The 17374-nt window shown below is 46.3% G+C and overlaps 1 protein-coding gene across 2 annotated transcripts; it reads left to right on the top strand.

Moving 5' to 3' along the window:
* Positions 1-1147: 1147 nt before the first annotated feature.
* On the top strand, positions 1148-17117 carry RAB35 (RAB35, member RAS oncogene family). 2 transcript variants are annotated; one of them, XM_035098741.2, is made up of 6 exons: positions 1152-1449; positions 8880-8930; positions 9653-9776; positions 13370-13494; positions 13850-13974; positions 14811-17117. In XM_035098741.2, the coding sequence occupies exons 1-6, from the start codon at positions 1398-1400 to the stop codon at positions 14940-14942; spliced, it is 609 nt and encodes a 202-aa protein (XP_034954632.1). In that variant the 5' UTR covers positions 1152-1397; the 3' UTR covers positions 14943-17117. The 2 variants fall into 2 exon arrangements, with proteins under 2 accessions (XP_034954634.1, XP_034954632.1); XM_035098743.2 differs by lacking the exon at positions 13850-13974 and having other exon boundaries at positions 1148-1449; positions 14811-14917.
* Positions 17118-17374: the final 257 nt, after the last annotated feature.

Below are 17374 nucleotides of genomic sequence, written 5' to 3'. Positions count from 1 at the left end.
TTAACAGACTACAATTCCCAGGATTATTTGGGGAAAACAATAACTGTTCAAAGTGGTATCATAGGGCTTTAAATGTATGTTGTGAATGTGACCACTGTCAGTAGGAGCTGTCACAGTATGAAGTGCCCCTGCCTGACTCCAGCCCCCATAGTGATCCCACTTTAGAAGATGTGGGTAGCGATTGCAGCCTTTGGCTTCAGGACCTGTTTTAGAAATGCTGGTCTTGATGAGCCATTGGCCTGATCCAGCAGACTCTTATGTTCTCAGGAGCGCAGTGTCATGATGGTTGATCCCACCTTGGATGTAGTGACTGGCAGCTCACTGATGTGGTTGTTGTGACGTGGGGTTTGTGATTTCAGCTCTCTTGACATAGCATGCTGGAGACAGTTCTCTAGTAACAGCTCTTTATTAAAGTGAACAAGACTGACTGTGAGGGCAGGAAGGCTACATTTATAGGGACAGGGAACTAGCTAGAAAGGGATACATTTTGGAGGGAACAATATCAGGCAATCACAGTGCTGCCTTTTGGAGGGAACCAATAAGACAGAGGATCCAAATACAGCAGCTTAAATGAACCAATAGTAGCTGTACCCTCTGGAACCAAAAGGCAGTTACTTTATCCTAATGCAAATACAGACAATAATAATACAGATATAAAATCCTTTGACTCAATACACAACAGTGGTGAAGTGAATGCACTCTGCACACCCTCAGGGGCACTCTCCCCTCCGCACACTATACAGTAAACACAGTTTCCAGAAGCTACGCCTAGGTGAACTAGATCCTGGCAAGACGCTCTCTTCCCCCGTCAGGGAAACCTGTCAGGTGAGATGACAGAGGCGTCCGCATGCGCAAAGCTCCAAAACACCCTCCTTGCATTCTTCACATTACTGATAGGTGACTCCCGCCCCCCCCCACCCGCTTCCTCTTCCAGGCGCACGCGCATTAATACGTCGAGCAAGAAAGATGTACGGGAATGGTCGCTCCGGGAGCCATGTCGAGCAAGGGCAGAGGAAGCGAATGAGAGCGAGGCCTGATGAAGAGCGGGTAGGGGAGGAAGAAGAAAGGAAGCGGCAGGGCAAGCCAAGGGGGCGGAGCCGCGCCTGCGCCGCGAGCCGCGCTCGAGCAGCTGGCGGTTTTTCCAGCTGCCCGGGCAGCTCGGCGCGCATGCGCCTTGGTGCGGAAGAGCGAGACGGCGGACTGGGGAGGGGGCGGGTGTCGCCGTCGCTTGCTTTGCCGCCGCCGCCGCTTCTGTCAGTTCCGGCTGCTGGGTCGGCTTCGTGAGGAGGTGGCGCCGCTGTTGTTGCCACTGCCGCCGCCACCTGAGGAGAACTCGGTCTTCCCGTGACGGCACCAGGGGCGCCCGGCGGTCCTCCCCTCCCCCAGCCTCGCCGGCCATGGCCCGGGACTACGACCACCTCTTCAAGCTCCTCATCATCGGCGACAGCGGTGAGGCAGGGTGGGGGAGGGGGAGAGGAGTGGGTGGGGCGCGGCGGGCGGGGCGGGGCCCGGGCGGGGTGGGAGAGGTAGGATAGGAAGTTCGGCCCGGCCCGCGCGGAGGGAGGGGAGCGGAAGAGCCTCGAAGGGAGGAAAAGCGGGGAGGAGGATGTGTGAGGCGGAAAAGCCGGTGGGGCGGGCAGCTGGGCAAAGGGGAGAGTGGGAAAGTCAGGGAGGGGGAGAGGGGGTTTATTTATTGCATTGCATTTTGTATACCGCCTTTTTTCTCCAAGGAGCTCAAGGTGTCTGCGTAACTTCTCCCCATTTTACCCTCACAACAACCCCATGAGGTAGGCTAGCCTGAGAGGGAAGGTGCCTGACCCAAGGTCATCCAGTGAGCTTCATCATGGAGGAGTAGGGATTTGATCCCCAAGGGGTGGGGGAAGTGAGGAGAATAATATCTGTTTACCCCCTCCCCCTGTTCATTTTCTATTTATTAATGCAGTGTTTCTCAACCTTTTTTGGGCCACGGCACACTTGTTCCGTGAAAAAAATAATGAGGCACACCACCATTAAAAAAGTTAAAAGATTTATCTCTGTGCCGCCCTATATTATAATTATGACTGTAAGAAACACTTGCCAAATATTGCTTTCCGGCGGGTCAGTGTTGTGTATTGGCGGCCGCCAGGCTCGTTTGCACTGAGCTTTGGGAAAGAGGAGGAGAAATATTGCTTTCCGGTGGGTCAGTGTTGGTTATTGGCGGCCGCCAGGCACGTGACAATGCAAATCGCCCTTCTCGTCGCTGCACGTCGCGGCACACCAGCCAGCGTCTCGCGGCACACTAGTGTGCCGCGGAACAGTGGTTGAGAAACGCTGTATTAATGTATGTATCTGTAAATGTAAAGGGACCCCTGACCATTAGGTCCACTCGTGACCGACTCTGGGGTTGCGGCGCTCATCTCGCTTTATTGGCCGAGGGAGCCGGCGTACAGCTTCCGGGTCATGTGGCCAGCATGACAAAGCCGCTTCTGGCGAACCAGAGCAGCACACGGAAACACTGTTTACCTTCCCGCTGCAGCGGTACCTATTTATCTACTTGCACTTTGATGTGATTTCGAACTGCTAGGTTGGCAGGAGCAACAGAAGCTGACCCCGTCATGGGGATTCAAACCGCCGACCTTCTGATCGGCAGGCCCTAGGCTCTGTGGTTTAACCCACAGCGCCTGTACCCTGGAGCTTTAAGAGTCTTGTTTGTAAGGTGCAGGGAGGGAGGGGGGGAACCCCAGAGGTTTCTTTGAGGAAGCATGGCTAGTGTTTCCTAGTGGTTAGAGCACTCAGAATGCTGTTGGACTATAGCTCCCATCAACCCCATCTAGCAAGGCCAGTGATCAGCAATGGTGGGAGATGTAAAACATCTGGAGGGCCAAAGTTTCCGATCCCTGAGACAGAACACAGTATAAGTAACAATGAGCTAGTATAGTAGGAATACAGTAGTTGGCCAGGATTGATGGGAGTTGTAATTCAACAACATCCACAGGGTACTAGGTTGGCTATGGCTGGGCTAGGACCTGAGGTGGTCAGGTTTCAAATCCCCTGTTCAGTCAGAGTGAGACTCAGTCAGTGACCTTGGATCAGTCACTGTACCTCTCAGCCTAACCTACCTTGCAAGGTTGTTGTGAGGATAAACTGCTGGGGGATGGGAAGCTACAAACTCCATCTTGAGTTCCTTGGATGAAAAGTTGGATATAAATGTTCGTAATAAATTAATAAAGAAACTGGATTGGGAAGAGCTAGCCTGTGGAAGATTGGAGGGGGCATGTCAGAGAAATGAATGTACTGGTATATTTCTGCTGCAAAACAATATTCTATTTATGTATGTGTGTATTTCCTGGAGCTCTTGTTTGGAATGTCAAGGAGAGGTAGCAGAGTATTTCTTTGTAAAGCAGTGGTGTATTATTATTATGCTTATTCTATTCCTCCTTTATGTTGTTTGTTTCTAAGCAAAGGGTAGGTAACCACAATACAAAAATACAGTACTGTACAATATTAGAATCAGTTCAAACAGTTGCCTCCTTCTTGGGCTGCTTTAACTGCTCAGGCCCACTCTGTGGGCTCTGCTGCCTAGTAAGCAGAGGCCTGAAGGACACTGCCAGGGAAGCCCAAGGATGAGGGCAAGCAATGCCATTCAAATAATCTTGGTACCCTAGAGGGAACCATACTACAGTATTTCTTTTCCTGATACCAGACTTGATTATTTTTATGAGAAACCTTTGTAAATTGCTTTGAGAGTTGCTCAGACCCATAAAGCAGAATATAAGTATTGTAAATAAATAAACATCACACCTTTTTCCCAAGGAGGTCAGTGTGGCATGCATATTTATCTCTTGTCTGCTGTATTATTCTCACATTAATCTTGTGAGGTAGTATAGACAAAGTGACCTGCCCTATGTCACTTAGCAGGTGAATGAAGACTTGGAGCTCTGATATCCCTTGTCTTTGACTGTCTAATCCCAATGTGGCATCCTCCAGATGTTTTGGACTACAACTCCCATCAGCCCCAGACAGCATATCCAATGATAAAGGATGATAGGAGTTGTAGTCCAAAACATTTGAAGGGCACATTGTTGACCATCCCTGGACCACTACACCACACAGGCTCTGGTTACCTCGTGCATGGTCTTCTCGTAATACTTGTAACAGCCTTGAAAGGTAGTTCAGTGGTATCTCCAAGTTGCAAGTCTGAAAGAGAGGAAACAGCTTGCCTTAGGTTACCTAGTGTGTTTGTGGTAGAGGATACATTTTGAACCAAGAGCTTCCTGATTTGTAAATGAGGTTTCAATCCTATGCTTCCTTTCCTCTGAGTAAGACAGTGGAGCATGTATGAGTAAACTGATGGGCTGCACTTCTCTTAGAAGCTATGCATGTTGTCGAACATCTCATGGGTGAAAACAAGGATACAATGTTTACCATGAGTCAGTAACCATTTTCAAAAGTGGCTTCACATGATTACTGTACTAGGGAGTGGGGCTGAGCTTCTGGTCACATCCTCCGTGTCAGTCACACTCCCTGGCCCCACTTACAAACCTCCTTGTGTTGGTATGGTTATCTGCATGGGAGAAGCATCTACGGTATATCTGGCGGTGGGACCAAGAAGTGCGGCCTGGTTGCCCAGGCATCAAATAAAAGGAGGATCTTGTGAGTAATGCTAATATGGATAGCAATGCCTGGAGGTGATTGTAGAGGTGAGCGGAAAGTAGCATACTGGCATTTTGTGTCTGTCCAGTCTTGTACCAGAGCACCAGAATCTAGATGCACCTGCCCCATGTTCTGGAGATTTTACTTCTAGAACCCTACCAGATGGAAACTGGAACCTGACAACCTCTTAATTAATGTTTTAAAGCAGGAGGGGAAAACCTTTTTTTCAGCCTGAGGGCAGCATTCCCACATGAAAAACCTTCTGGGGGCCACATGCCAGATGTGAAAGTAGGTGGAGCAACGGATGTAAATCTTGCCTCTGTGCAGTAGGATACATTCTGGCCTCTCAAAAGTCAGATGTATTGATGCACTTACACCTCTCCATCCAACAAGAGGCATTATCCCAGCTCAGATACATAATTCCGCTAGGGGGCAGGAGGCTGTGGAGCAGAGTCAGTGAGGGGCATGGCTTGTGGGTGGGGACAAAGAGGCGGCGGGGGGGGGGTCCCATCCTTGTTTTAAAGGCATCATTTTAAAATAAAGGGCAAAATAGAGACTTTGTAGTATGGTCAGGTATTGAAAAATAGAAGTATTTGAAGGGTATGTGTTTTTTTGGTGGGGTGTAGTTCAAGACAGGTGAAATCTGGGTTCATCCCCACTTGCCACTGGTGAGAAGTCTACTGCATAGCTTGAGCCAGTTGTGCTCTTAACCCTCAGCATACTTTCAAGGCCTGTGGTGAGAATAAAATAGGAGCAGGGGAGACTGTTATTTATTATGCCCTGAGCTCCTTGGAGGAAGAGGGTAGATTTGAATGTGAGGAATAAAAATGAATGAAAGATTTTGCAGATTTTTTAAAAAGTATATTATAGATGATATGAGAGGAGACCGAGTCACTGAAAATAACGAGTAAATTTTAAATATGCTTCCTCCTAATCTCCATGGCCACCAAACATCTACCCAAAGGTTAGAATCACCTACGTGTTGTCATTTCTATCCATGGAGCACCATTCATATACACGACACCTTAGAGCGTGGTGTTGCAGAAAGGATAGGTCTCTGTCCCAGCTAGATTGCATTTTAAATGCTGAAATAGTGGAGAGTTTGGAGGACAAGGAAGAGCACAGGTGACAAGGCCCAAGTCCTGGGAGCGATGTTACATGTAATTTGGCTTAATATCAATTGTTTCCTGTCCTTCCTCCCAAAGAGCTTAGAGTAGTGGCCTCACAATAATTGAACTGAGCAGGTTAGGTGGAAAGGGAATTATTTCCTCTGTGAGTTTCAAAACTGAATGTGGATTTGAGCACCGGCTTCCCAAGCAAGCAGCCCTTCAACCACAACTAGTTTAAAAACCAAGAAGGCCTTGCTCTGCCTCTGAACTATTTTCAGGCTAGAACTTTTGGTGGTCCTTCAGAGAAAGGACATTCTATAAAAATGGAGCAGTCTCTGAGAATCCTCTCTGTAATGATTGCCCTTGGCGTACAGTTTGCATTGTGAATATGTGGTGCCTGGTTGATGTGATGGGGAAGGAGGCAGCTGTGAAATGTAGGTGTTTAGATTTGTAGGCCATCCTATGAGAGCTTAGAGGCCTCCAGTGTTGGTTAATTAAAAGCAATTCTCTGTTCCCAGAGCTAACATTTGTAAGAGCTGTTTTACATTTCCCCGTTCCTTTTGTGTCTAGTCTTACTTAGACTGTAAACCCAAGGGCAGAGCCTGCCTCCCTTTTCTTCTTCTTTTGCATACAGTTTATAAATGCCTCTAGAAAACATTTTGAGGATTTAATATTGGCAATAGTAGCTGTGTATGGGCCAGGAAATGCTCCTTTGCAATCTCACCTCAACCACAAACTCACTAGGTGGCTAGAGGCAAGATTATACTATTTCAGCCCACTCCTCATCTGCAGTATACGGATGATACTAGCCTACCTCCTCGGATTGTTGTTGGAATTACTGAGATAATGTACGTGAAAGGTTTTGAATGCTTGATATGTGCTGTGTAAAATGCTTCACGCTGTTTAATTCATACATGAAAATGCTGCCTGTGTAGGGAATGCATAATGTATGAAGTGGCACTAATTTGTGCAAGTTTTCCATCTGCTCCCTTGGCTCTGCTGTGGGAGATCTTTATGCAGTTTACAGTTTAGCCACTCTTGATCCATTTTCTGCTCTAAGATGTCTTAAAAACTGGTGCATCTAGATGACCAGTTACCAAATGGTAGCTTAGCACGGAGCCCATGCAACACTGTAGTAAGACAGTTGCCTGTATTGCCCTGCCCAAGCACTGGAACGCTAGTATAATAGCATCTGGCATTTCCAGTTACAAAAGGATCAGACAGTGGGTGATGACAACATACCTCTGAAAGCCGCTGCCAGCTATTATTATTATTATTATTATTATTATTATTATTATTATTATTATTTGAATTTATATACCTCCCTATACCTGGAGGTCTCAGGGTGGTTCACAGAATAAAATCAAAATACAAAACCACAAAATACATAATAAAAATAAAAACAACCCAATAACCCACCCACCCCCAAAAACCTCAAATTTTAAAAGGGCAAAGTCCTGGTTGAAAAGGAACGTTAGGACAGGCACCCCCAAACTCTGCCCTTCAGCTGTTTCGGGACTACAATTCCCATCATCCCTGACCACTGGTCCTGCTAGCTATTGATGATGGGAGTTGTAGTCCCAAAACAGCTGGAGGGCAGAGTTTGGGGATGCCTGGAATAAACCATTCTGGGCTAGGTCAACTAATGGTCTGACAGCATAAGGTAGCTTCATATGCCCATGTTCATTTTTTCCAGGCTTCTGCGCTCCCTCAAAAAATTGAAAGATGACAGAAAAGCAGGAGGCTTCACTTCAGTGCTTGCAGGGGCTTTTCCGGGGTGGCTCCTTGCATGTGAGATTCCCTCCATGATGAGGTGCATCTGGCCCCCATTCTTTGCCAGTTGGTTAAGACATATGTTTTTTAGCAGACCATTTGGGGACCCAATGAGACAAATGAATTACTGTAGTTGTTGCCACTATTAGTAATTGTTGTTTAGTGATTTGTTATGAATGGTGGTGGTTTGAAGGATTGTGTTGTTTATGGATTTTATGTACTATTGTCTTATTTGATTTTATTGTAAACTTCCCCCGCCCCCGTGGCTTGTGCAAAGGGTGGTATGACTGGCTTCCCAAGCCATTACAGGTACAGTGGCTAGGTAGCATTCAGTGATTGGTCATCATCTGGCTGAATGTAATCCAGTATCAGAAATTCCATTTAATCCCAATTAGGTAAAAACAAAATGTGTACCATTTAATCCCAATATTAATGTTACTAGTTCTCTTGAAAAAAAATGGTTTGTAGGCCTTAGGAACACATGCTTATATAATGTACATAGTGTGCTGCTTGTCCTAGTCCACAGAAACTATACACTTCTTATCTTGTTTATCCTTTGCAATCGATCCAGTAAGGGGTAAACCTTCTGAACCAGAAAAGGTAACATGGAGAGATTTCCATGATATGAGGACTCGTTTGTGGTTCCTGCATGAACTATAGCAGCTATTCTTCCTGTCCCTTCCCACCCCTAGTAATGCTGTTCATTTATTCATTTAGAATGTTTTTTTTTTGCATTGCTCTTCAAGACTCCAGTCTTGCCAAGGTAGCTTATGATTAGAAAATAGTATATATAACAAAACTTTAATTACAAGAGTTACAATGAATCATTCATTGAGCCTCTGTCCTGAGTTCTTCACTTTTTTCTTGTTTGTTGGCAACATATAATGTCATTAAGAACCAGCTCATATAATGATATCCTAGTGGCCCCTTCCCATGGCTTTTTAGCCAACCATTATTCATAGACACCACCCTGTTTCCTCCCCTATCTGGCACCTGCAGAGGACTGAAGTTGGAGATGAGGTCTGCTCATTTGTGTTGGGGGCTTGTAGGAGGTAGGGGATTGGTATAATCTCTCCTGCTTCTTAAGAAGGACTCCTGTTTCTTAATCTTCAAACTGTAGCCAAATAAGAGCTCCTGGGTGTGATGATCTGTGTTACCTGCTCACCAGAAAACCCAAAGCACTTGCCTCTAGTAAGCAGATTTGAGGACACCTAAGAGTCCCAGATATGTGAAGGTACTGTTGCTAGATGTAGCCAACAAAAAGAGTATTACATGCTTTGTGTTCTAAAGTGGTTGAAATAACACATAAAATATGCTACTCTGGTTCAGTTTGCACCCTTGAGCATTCCTTCTTTTCTCTTTCAGGTGTTGGCAAGAGCAGTTTGCTGTTACGTTTTGCAGACAACACTTTTTCAGGTAAGCTGGGCCCAGAACAACTCTAGAGGAGCTTTCCATCCAAGTAGCTCCAGTATGCTTCTATTCACATTCAAGGAGAAGAGAAGGGGCTTGAAGGCAGGGAAGCCTGTGGCAAGTCACCCTTGCTCATCACCCTAGATCAGGCACCCCCAAACTTTCGCCCTCCAGATGTTTTGGACTACAATTCCCATCTTCCCCGCCCACTGGTCCTGTTAGCTAGGGATCATGGGAGTTGTAGCCCAAAACATCTGGAGGGCCGCAGTTTGGGGATGGCTGCCCTAGATCCTGGGTATAACAGGTCATGTGGGGCAAGGACCCCCCCTCATTTGCCCATACATACAGAACTAATAATAATAATAAATATTTTGACTTGTAACTGCTTGTTACTTGAAGGTCTCCAAGCGACTTGCAACACATTTCAAACATATATATGTAAAAGTCCTGAATGTCAAGATTTAAAGTCTTTTAGGGAGAAGGTTTCCATTCAAAATAGCATGAGCATGAGCTCAACACAATTTTCTTCTCCCTGTGAAATGCTCTTGGGTTTGCAGTCTTTATTTCTGAACAAAATATAAAGTTTTATTTTCATTGTTCAGGGTTTGAAGCTTAAAGTTTTCTGGTGAGAAAACAGGGCCCTCCCTTTTGTTGGCCGTTGAAGTTCTGTATGCACAGCTGAGCTTATTAGCTTGACTGCTTCTTGTTTGTGCTGCTTCCCTCAACAGGCAGCTACATCACCACAATTGGAGTAGACTTCAAAATCCGAACAGTTGAGATTAATGGAGAAAAGGTCAAGCTGCAGATCTGGGATACTGCTGGACAGGAGCGCTTCCGGACCATCACGTCTACGTGAGTTTATTTCAGTGGGATTGTCAATTGACCCAAGGACTTGATTTCATCCTGTCTTTTAATGATTACGTAGTTGCTTAAATAAGTTTGCCTTTAAATAAGCTAAGGTGCCTTTCCACAATATCAGAGGAAGTATAGGAGAACTTGCCACCTAATAAACACACAGTACTATTTAATAGCAACAATAATAGTAATGTTTATTTTTATTGCTACTACTACCTAGCTTTTCTGCCAAGATTGTCTTCCAAAGCATTTGACAGTTCAGATCCACAGAAAGGTATATTATAAGGGTATGTGGATTCTGTGATTCTACTCCAGAGGTGACTAACCTGTGGCCTGTGAGATGTTGCTGTGCAGTGTGGTGGTTAGACCAAGGGTAGTCAATGTGATGCCCTCCAGATTCTTTGGACTCCAACTCCCATCATCTTTGGCCATTGGTCCTGCTGGGTGGGGCTGATGGGCGTTTGGAGTTCAACATCATCTGGAGAGTTGCCAGTTCCTTACCCCTCCCAACATGATCTAATGTTAAGAGTATAGGCTGGAATCCCAGCTTGGTAGGAGGGTTGCCTTTCTGTTGGTCCCAGTTCCTTTTTGCACTGGTAGGAAAATGAGGGGAAAAAATCCTTGTTCTGTTCTTGAAGATGTTGTCATACCATTCTGGCAGGACTTACTCACAAAAAGAAATGTGCGGCTAGCTGCAAATAGGCGTATGCTTCAAAAGAGGAAGTGCCCTACAGAAGTAATTTGGATGACTCGAGTCCAGATTCTGTGTGTATTTTGAATGGGGATTATTTGCCTGCCAGCTTTTAGTCTTTAAAACCCTGTTGCCTGTTGTCTCAAGTGGGTTGTTTACTAGAGAGCAAGGAAGGGTTAGGGTTAGGGTTACCCTCCCCCCAAGGAATCCTGGGAAGTGTGTAAGGCAGATAAGGATCACTGACAGAAAATCCCCAGCACCTTTTGCAAACTGCAGGTCCCAGGATTCTTTGAGGTAAGCCATGGCAGTTAGTGGCATTAAACCAATATAAGGTTGCAGTGTTGATAAGCCTTTAATGCGTAGTGTGTATACAAGATGATGGCTTTTCTTCAACCAGTGGATGCTTTAAAAAATATTGGCTGAAGGGCTTTGCACTGCCCAGAACACAGGAGGCATGCTTGTTCACAGAACAGGAGCAAATCAGGGCAGGAAATCAGCTTTGCTTTATTAAGCTGATTCCATGTCTGCTGTTTTTTCGGGGCAGAGGAAGAGGTTAATGTTGGCATGTTACTTAAATTATAAAATGAGCTTTGCAGATAAAATTCATGTTACATAAAAGATATCTGCAGGGGAAATAGATTATTGTTCAAATACAAATATTTTAGAAATGAGACGAAGGCGAGTCTTAACTAGACGTTATACCTTGAGGTGCAGTGGGGGTCTCCCCAATTTACATGAAAGCCTGTTTGGAAACTGCTGTCTTGCATTTCCTTATCGCTGCAGGAAGTAGTACGAACGCCAAGCTTTGAGCATGCTGCTTGAACTGGCCCCTGACTTCCTTCAGGCCCTGAGGCATATCTTCTGAGGGTTGTGCTGAGTGGGCCAGATTCATACAGGAAAATGTGTTGGGGGTAAAACAGCCAGACACTGCCGAATATCTGATAAATGGGCAGTGTGGGTCAGCTGCAGCATGTCTCACTGGTGCTGTGTCAGCAGAGCTCTTCCTGCGTGTGATTGTGTGTGTGTGTGTGTGTGTGTGTGTGTGTGTGTGCGTGCGTGCGTGCGTGCGTGCAAACACACCACATTGTGACTTGGACTTGGGGCTCTCTTGGAATTGAATCAGTACCCTGTGTGGAATACCCAGAAGAAGATTTTGGGTGCAAACAAGAAAAGTTGCTGAATGCCTTTGCCCCTAATCCACTTGGTAAATAAAGGGTGACGCCCAGGACTGGGTGTGTGCACTCAGGTTCCCCAGAATTGCACAGGGAAGCCATCCAATGTGGTATTCAGTTTCCTCAGAATCTCAGCTTTCTGCATAAAAACCGGGTTGAGCAAGGGGAAATCTCAGAAACCAGAGGAAATGCCGAACGAGACATTGCATGATCAGAGGGTGGGGCTTCAGGGCTCTGTACGTCACTTGGCCCCTCCCAGTGGCATGCAAGCTCAGCCAAAATAATGCACATGAGCAGAGTTCAGGTTGCAGCATTTAGTTGGTATTGTTCCAGGATTTGTGTGCACTCATGCATCTCTGCGTGTTGCACCCTGAAGAGGGGCTGAAGGCTTAAATGCTGCAGGCCGCACAGTAGGTTTGAACCAGCATGTGCAATACACTTGCTGATTTACAATTGTGTAGTTCTGTGTTTTGTTATTCTATTTGTTACAACAAAGAAACATAGTTGTGTGGTCCAGTTGATGTTCTTAAAACTGTATCTGGTAAATTCTACTGAAATGGAACCAAGGGAGTGTGCAGGGTGACTTCAGGTGACCAATCCAGATGCTGTTTAATGCACAATAAGCTTATTAACATGTAAAAGCCGACTTCTATTCCTACTCTTGTCCGCCATTGTGCCATTTGCTTGGTAGTAAGGCTGCCTACAAGTTGCTCTTGCTTATACTACACCATCTAATGTTCATGGCAGCAAATAAACAGGTCCCTGCCCAAAGGTGCTTACAACCCACCTTTTAGCACATCAAGTTGACTTACACACCAGTTGAGACTACTAGTTTATCTGGTAGTGGATTGTCTTCCTCCAGGGTAGGGAACCTTTGACCCTGCGAATGTTGTTGGGTTGCAGTTCCTGTCAGCCCTGACTATTGGCCATGCTGGGGCTGATAGTTCAGCAGTATCTGGAGGGCTAAAGGTTTCTCCATCCAGTTCTACACTGACTGACATGCAGAGAATTTTTTCCCACCCGGACATGTTGGGGTTTGCACCTGGGACCTTCTGTGTGCCAAGCCTTAATGTGGTCCCTTCCCCACAAAATAGCAGCTGTGAATGTCACAATCATTCCACCAAAAAAGCTGTCCACCAAATCTTTCCATGGGCCTTGCATGTCTCAGTGCTGTTGGATTCCTATCATGCTCGGAAACTTCCTACCCAAGTATGGCTTGCTGGCCGGTAACATTACTGGTCCAGCCAACATCGTTCCTTCTGTAACATCTTCCTCTTGTGTTCATCTCTCTTTCCTGAATTTCTAATCCATTTCAAGCTCATGGTGACAGCAGTTGTCCATGGCTCACAGAGTCTTCTCCATGGTAATCTGAGATTCTGAACCATCTCTGCCAACACTGCATCCCACAGAATCTTGCTTCCACTTCCTGCATCATGTGCTTCCCCCACAGTGCTGAAGCCCAGGCAGCCTATCATTCTCTGTTTGTGTGGTTCCCCCCTCCCCACTTCAAACGCTCCAGTTTTTGCCCTTCTGTTTCTATCACAATTTCTATTTGCCCAGTCCAAGCAGTTAAGGGCAGCCCCAAGCCCTTCACAGCCATCTTGCTTGCTTCAGGTATACAGTACTGGTGTTTCTCTCCCCTCGCCGCCCCCCCCCGATAAGTAAGCATGTGAAACATCTCAAAGTGTCACAGACACATGCCTTAATACATCTCTTTCTCTCCTCAGGTACTACAGAGGGACACACGGAGTTATTGTGGTTTATGATGTCACAAGTGCTGAGTCCTTCGTGAACGTCAAGCGGTGGTTGCATGAAATAAACCAGAATTGTGACGATGTGTGCCGGATATTAGGTAAGCTACCTGGTTTGAGCAGCCTTTGAGTCATGTTACTGTGGCCAGCTGATGACTGATTCATAGGACTGCACTTTCCCCATGGTAGCTAATGAATCCTAGTGGCAGATTGAGCTATGAACCAGATTAAATTTCTCAGTTGATGTCGCACTTCAGCCATGAGCTTTTCAGGTGGTCTTACGCAAGCAAGGTTCTGTCTCTTGGCCTCTGTCTATCCCCCACCCCAACCTGCAATGTGGTCATCATCATATGGCTCTACCTCATAAGGCTGTTGTCCGAATTACTGAGAATATGAAGGGTTTGATCACCTTGAAGAGCTGTATAAATGCTAAATATGACTTATTGGTACTTGCAGTTGGTAATAAGAATGATGACCCAGAACGGAAAGTGGTGGAGACGGAAGACGCCTATAAATTTGCTGGGCAAATGGGGATCCAGCTGTTTGAGACCAGCGCCAAAGAGAACATTAATGTGGAAGAGGTAAGTGATAACCAAGGAAAAGATGGGGGGCCCTACTTTTAATCCCTCAGGGGACATGTTGCTTCTGAGGAACGCATTGCTGATCCATTGCCTGTTCTAGGCTACATACCAAAGAAGGCATTGACATGGTTGTGAAGAAACCATCCCTCTCTCTGCAGAGTGCCCGATGTGTAGGAAGTAGAAAGCAATAGACTTGCTTCTGGAGGCTGGCGAAGAGAGTCCTTTGGCATAACCAGCGGGGGCGATGGTCATGGGGATGGGAGTTGCAGCCCTACAGCATGTGAAAGGCCACATATTTCCTTTCCTTAACATGAGGACTGATGGGAGTTGTGGTTCAAAACTTGCCACTTATTTTGGTCCCCTCCCCATTTAGTATCCTTAAGGCTTTTATCCAGAACCACGTCACTTGTCCCTCACAACTCTTTTAAAGCAGGGATAGGGAACCTGTGGTGTTGGACTACACCTCCCCTTGTCTCCCTTGAACATTGGCCCTGGTGCTGGGGCTGATGGGAATCTGTCAACACCTGGAGCTTCTGCATCCCTGTTCTTAAAGCTTGTTCAATAGCACCCCTCAGTTTGTGTTAAGCAAGGACAACATTGTTCAGCTGCTATGCTGAACAACAGGGGTGAGAGCGGGGAGGGGGACGGAACATGTGATCCCATTATCCAAGCTCTTAACTCTAGTTAGTGGCCAGCTAACATAATGTCTTTGGTGCCCCTGATTCTAGAACTGGCCACTTCTGGTGTGGCCAGAGACTGCTGCTGGTCTGCTTTCCAATGTGTTGCTTATTGTTGTTCAGAGTGCTCCGCTCCCATCTTGCATTTTTCTTTTTCAGATGTTCAACTGTATCACAGAGTTGGTTTTGCGAGCCAAAAAAGACAACCTAGCAAAGCAGCAGCAGCAGCAACAGAACGATGTGGTGAAGCTAACGAAGAACAGTAAACGGAAGAAGAACCGGTGCTGCTAATGCCCTTTTCTCCTGCGGCAGAGACTGCGCCCTCAGACAGCTCAGCCCTTCCAGCCAGATGCAGGCGGCAATTCCACTGGGCTAGGCCACGGGAGGACTCTTCCCAGCCCCCCCGCACACCCCTCAGTTTGTGCCGTTATTTAAATGAGTTCTCTCCACGTTTTTTTTTTTTTGGTCAGGAGGCACCTTACCACAATAGTGCCAAGGAGGTATTGGATGGAGGTGATTCCGCCCCCTCTCCTTCCTACCTTATTCCCCCCCCCCCCCAAGAACATCTTGTAGACAAAAATGACTTTGCCTACCAAGTGGACTTTTGATCTCAAGAGTTTTGTACATAATGTATATTTTGCTTTAACCAGCTGCGCCTCCCTCGTTGTCGCTTCTGCCTTCTTAATTATTGACCAATCATGACTTCTTCAGAGTTCATATTTTTCTCTCTCTCCCTCCAGAGAGTACAGTACAATGTCATTAAGTGGAGCCGCCCCTTGTTGCCATTCATTCCTCTTCAGCCTTTGTTAACCTTCAGGCTAGGATGGAGGCCTTAGCTACTTTTTCAGGCTGTGTGGGAAACCTTCTGAGATTCCTTTTTCCCCAGACTCCAAAATAGCCAATGTTGCTGGAGCTTTGTCACTTCTTGGAATAGCTGTGCTCTCTTTCTTCTCCACGCTCCCTGGCGGGGTGAGAGAGGCTACCCCCACCCCAATTTAACTCCTCTGGCCAGTTAAAATGAAATCTTCGGCAATTAGATGTGAGACTTAAATCTAGTATTATCCCCACCCTGGTGGAATCTCTCTTCTGTAACATCCTTAAGAGCTACCAAAGTGTTAATCTGTCAGAAACTATTCCCCACTCCTGCACTCATCATTCTGTACACAGTTACAGGATGTGCATTTCTGGCTGCCAGCATTCTCGGTGGCTCTTGCTTTGTTCCCTTCTCCCACAAATTAAGAGCTGAAGGGGCATCTGGCTCTTCCAAATGGTGCTTGCACCTAACAGGTGTCAACAGGCTATTTTCTGTGTCCTTTATCAGACCAGAGGTGGTCTCTTAGGTATTGGATGGGGCTTCTTGCTGTGGTTTGTGCAGTTTTGACTGGATTTCTGATCTGGTTATGCTGAAAGCAAAAGGTTTTTTTCCCCCATGTTCTTTTTTAATAGCTATGGTGGGCTTTAGGAGGGAAATAACCAGAGGATTGCCTCCTCGTTGTTTAAAAATGAGCTCACCTAGCATATTAAGATGGCCCGGGCTATAGGAGAGCACGTGGTTTTCAACCAAAATGATTCCTTCCTCCCCCTGAATATGAAATTGATAAGAGGCTCTCCAGCATCACTGACCCTTTGGACTTTGAATTATGCAAGAAGGGCTAAGTTGAAAACCCTTATAATTTTGCTTGCCTTGAATAACGGAAACCAACAATTATGGTTGTACAAAGCCCTCGTGCAATCGCATTGCAAGTAGTCTGACTCTTCAGGCTTTTCCCATGCAAGCGGTGAATGTGACTGGTTTCGGCCAGTGAAATTGTTCTCAAAGACAACATCCATCCCAGCTGCCCACCTTCCACAGCTGTCTTCTCTGTGCGTCTCTTGTAAGTTAACTTCTCACTAATTCCAGAATTGAGAATGTGAGCTGAGCAAACCAATTGGGAAGGAATGGCTAGCGTTAAGAGGCCCGTAGAAAATGATGGAACGTGGTGGTGTCTTGGTTTGGAACTCACGGACTGAAGCAACGGTGGATCCTCATTGTGTGAGAGGGAGGGGGGGATGTTCTCATATTGCAGTGGTCTTTTGTGAAGGGGGGGGGCGTGGGTGTGAGCTTTGCCAATGCAGCAGTCCCGGTTTCTGATGTTGAAGCATAGGGTGCTTTTCCCAAGGATGCCGTTAGCAGCACCTCTCCCGGTTCTTGTCTTTGCTCAGCGCTGCTGCGTAAGCTCCGGTCGTTAAAGGAGGCTTCACGGTGGTAGATTTACTTGGTGGACAGTGCTAGTGGGTGGTGCCTGTGGAGTATTAAAAGGGGAGTGGGGGGGGTGGGGAGAGCTGCGTTTTTAGCGGTGCTGATGTCAAGCGGTGGAATGTCTAACTGGTTTGCTAGGACTATTTCTGTATATTGAAACTTTCTAATTATGCTTTTTAAATAATTTTAAAAAACTAAAAATAAAGGTGCCAAGCTGCCAAATCTTCCTTCAAGGCTCCTGTCTTTTGCTTCTCCCCCACTACCAGGTGTGCAAATTTCTTCTCTGGCTCCTTTGACTCTCCCCCCCCCCACCCTCCCAGTTAGGCTCCATATGCCCGTCAGGAAAATGTCTTGTATGCAAATGTCTTGTATGTAGCCTCTTTTGGAAAGGGATCTGCTAGATTATATTTCTTCATAAAGTGGAGGGGAGAGACTTGTTGGGCCCATCCCCTTTATTGGGGCCAACCTAAATGTGGCAGGTTTT

Source organism: Zootoca vivipara, chromosome 17 (assembly GCF_963506605.1).
Source record: "Zootoca vivipara chromosome 17, rZooViv1.1, whole genome shotgun sequence".
NCBI classification, from domain to species: Eukaryota; Metazoa; Chordata; class Lepidosauria; order Squamata; family Lacertidae; genus Zootoca; species Zootoca vivipara.
Note: the sequence above shows the minus strand (reverse complement) of the source record. Positions and strands in the feature narration are given on the sequence as shown.

What these genes read in the sequence shown, in the direction of transcription:
- RAB35 (XM_035098741.2), top strand. Translation starts at nt 1,398, where the DNA reads ATGGCCCGGGACTACGACCACCTCTTCAAGCTCCTCATCATCGGCGAC. An exon ending in CCTCATCATCGGCGACAGCG is followed by an intron (nt 1,450 to 8,879) that starts GTGAGGCAGGGT and finishes TTTCTCTTTCAG; the next exon opens with GTGTTGGCAAGAGCAGTTTG. An exon ending in TGCAGACAACACTTTTTCAG is followed by an intron (nt 8,931 to 9,652) that starts GTAAGCTGGGCC and finishes TTCCCTCAACAG; the next exon opens with GCAGCTACATCACCACAATT.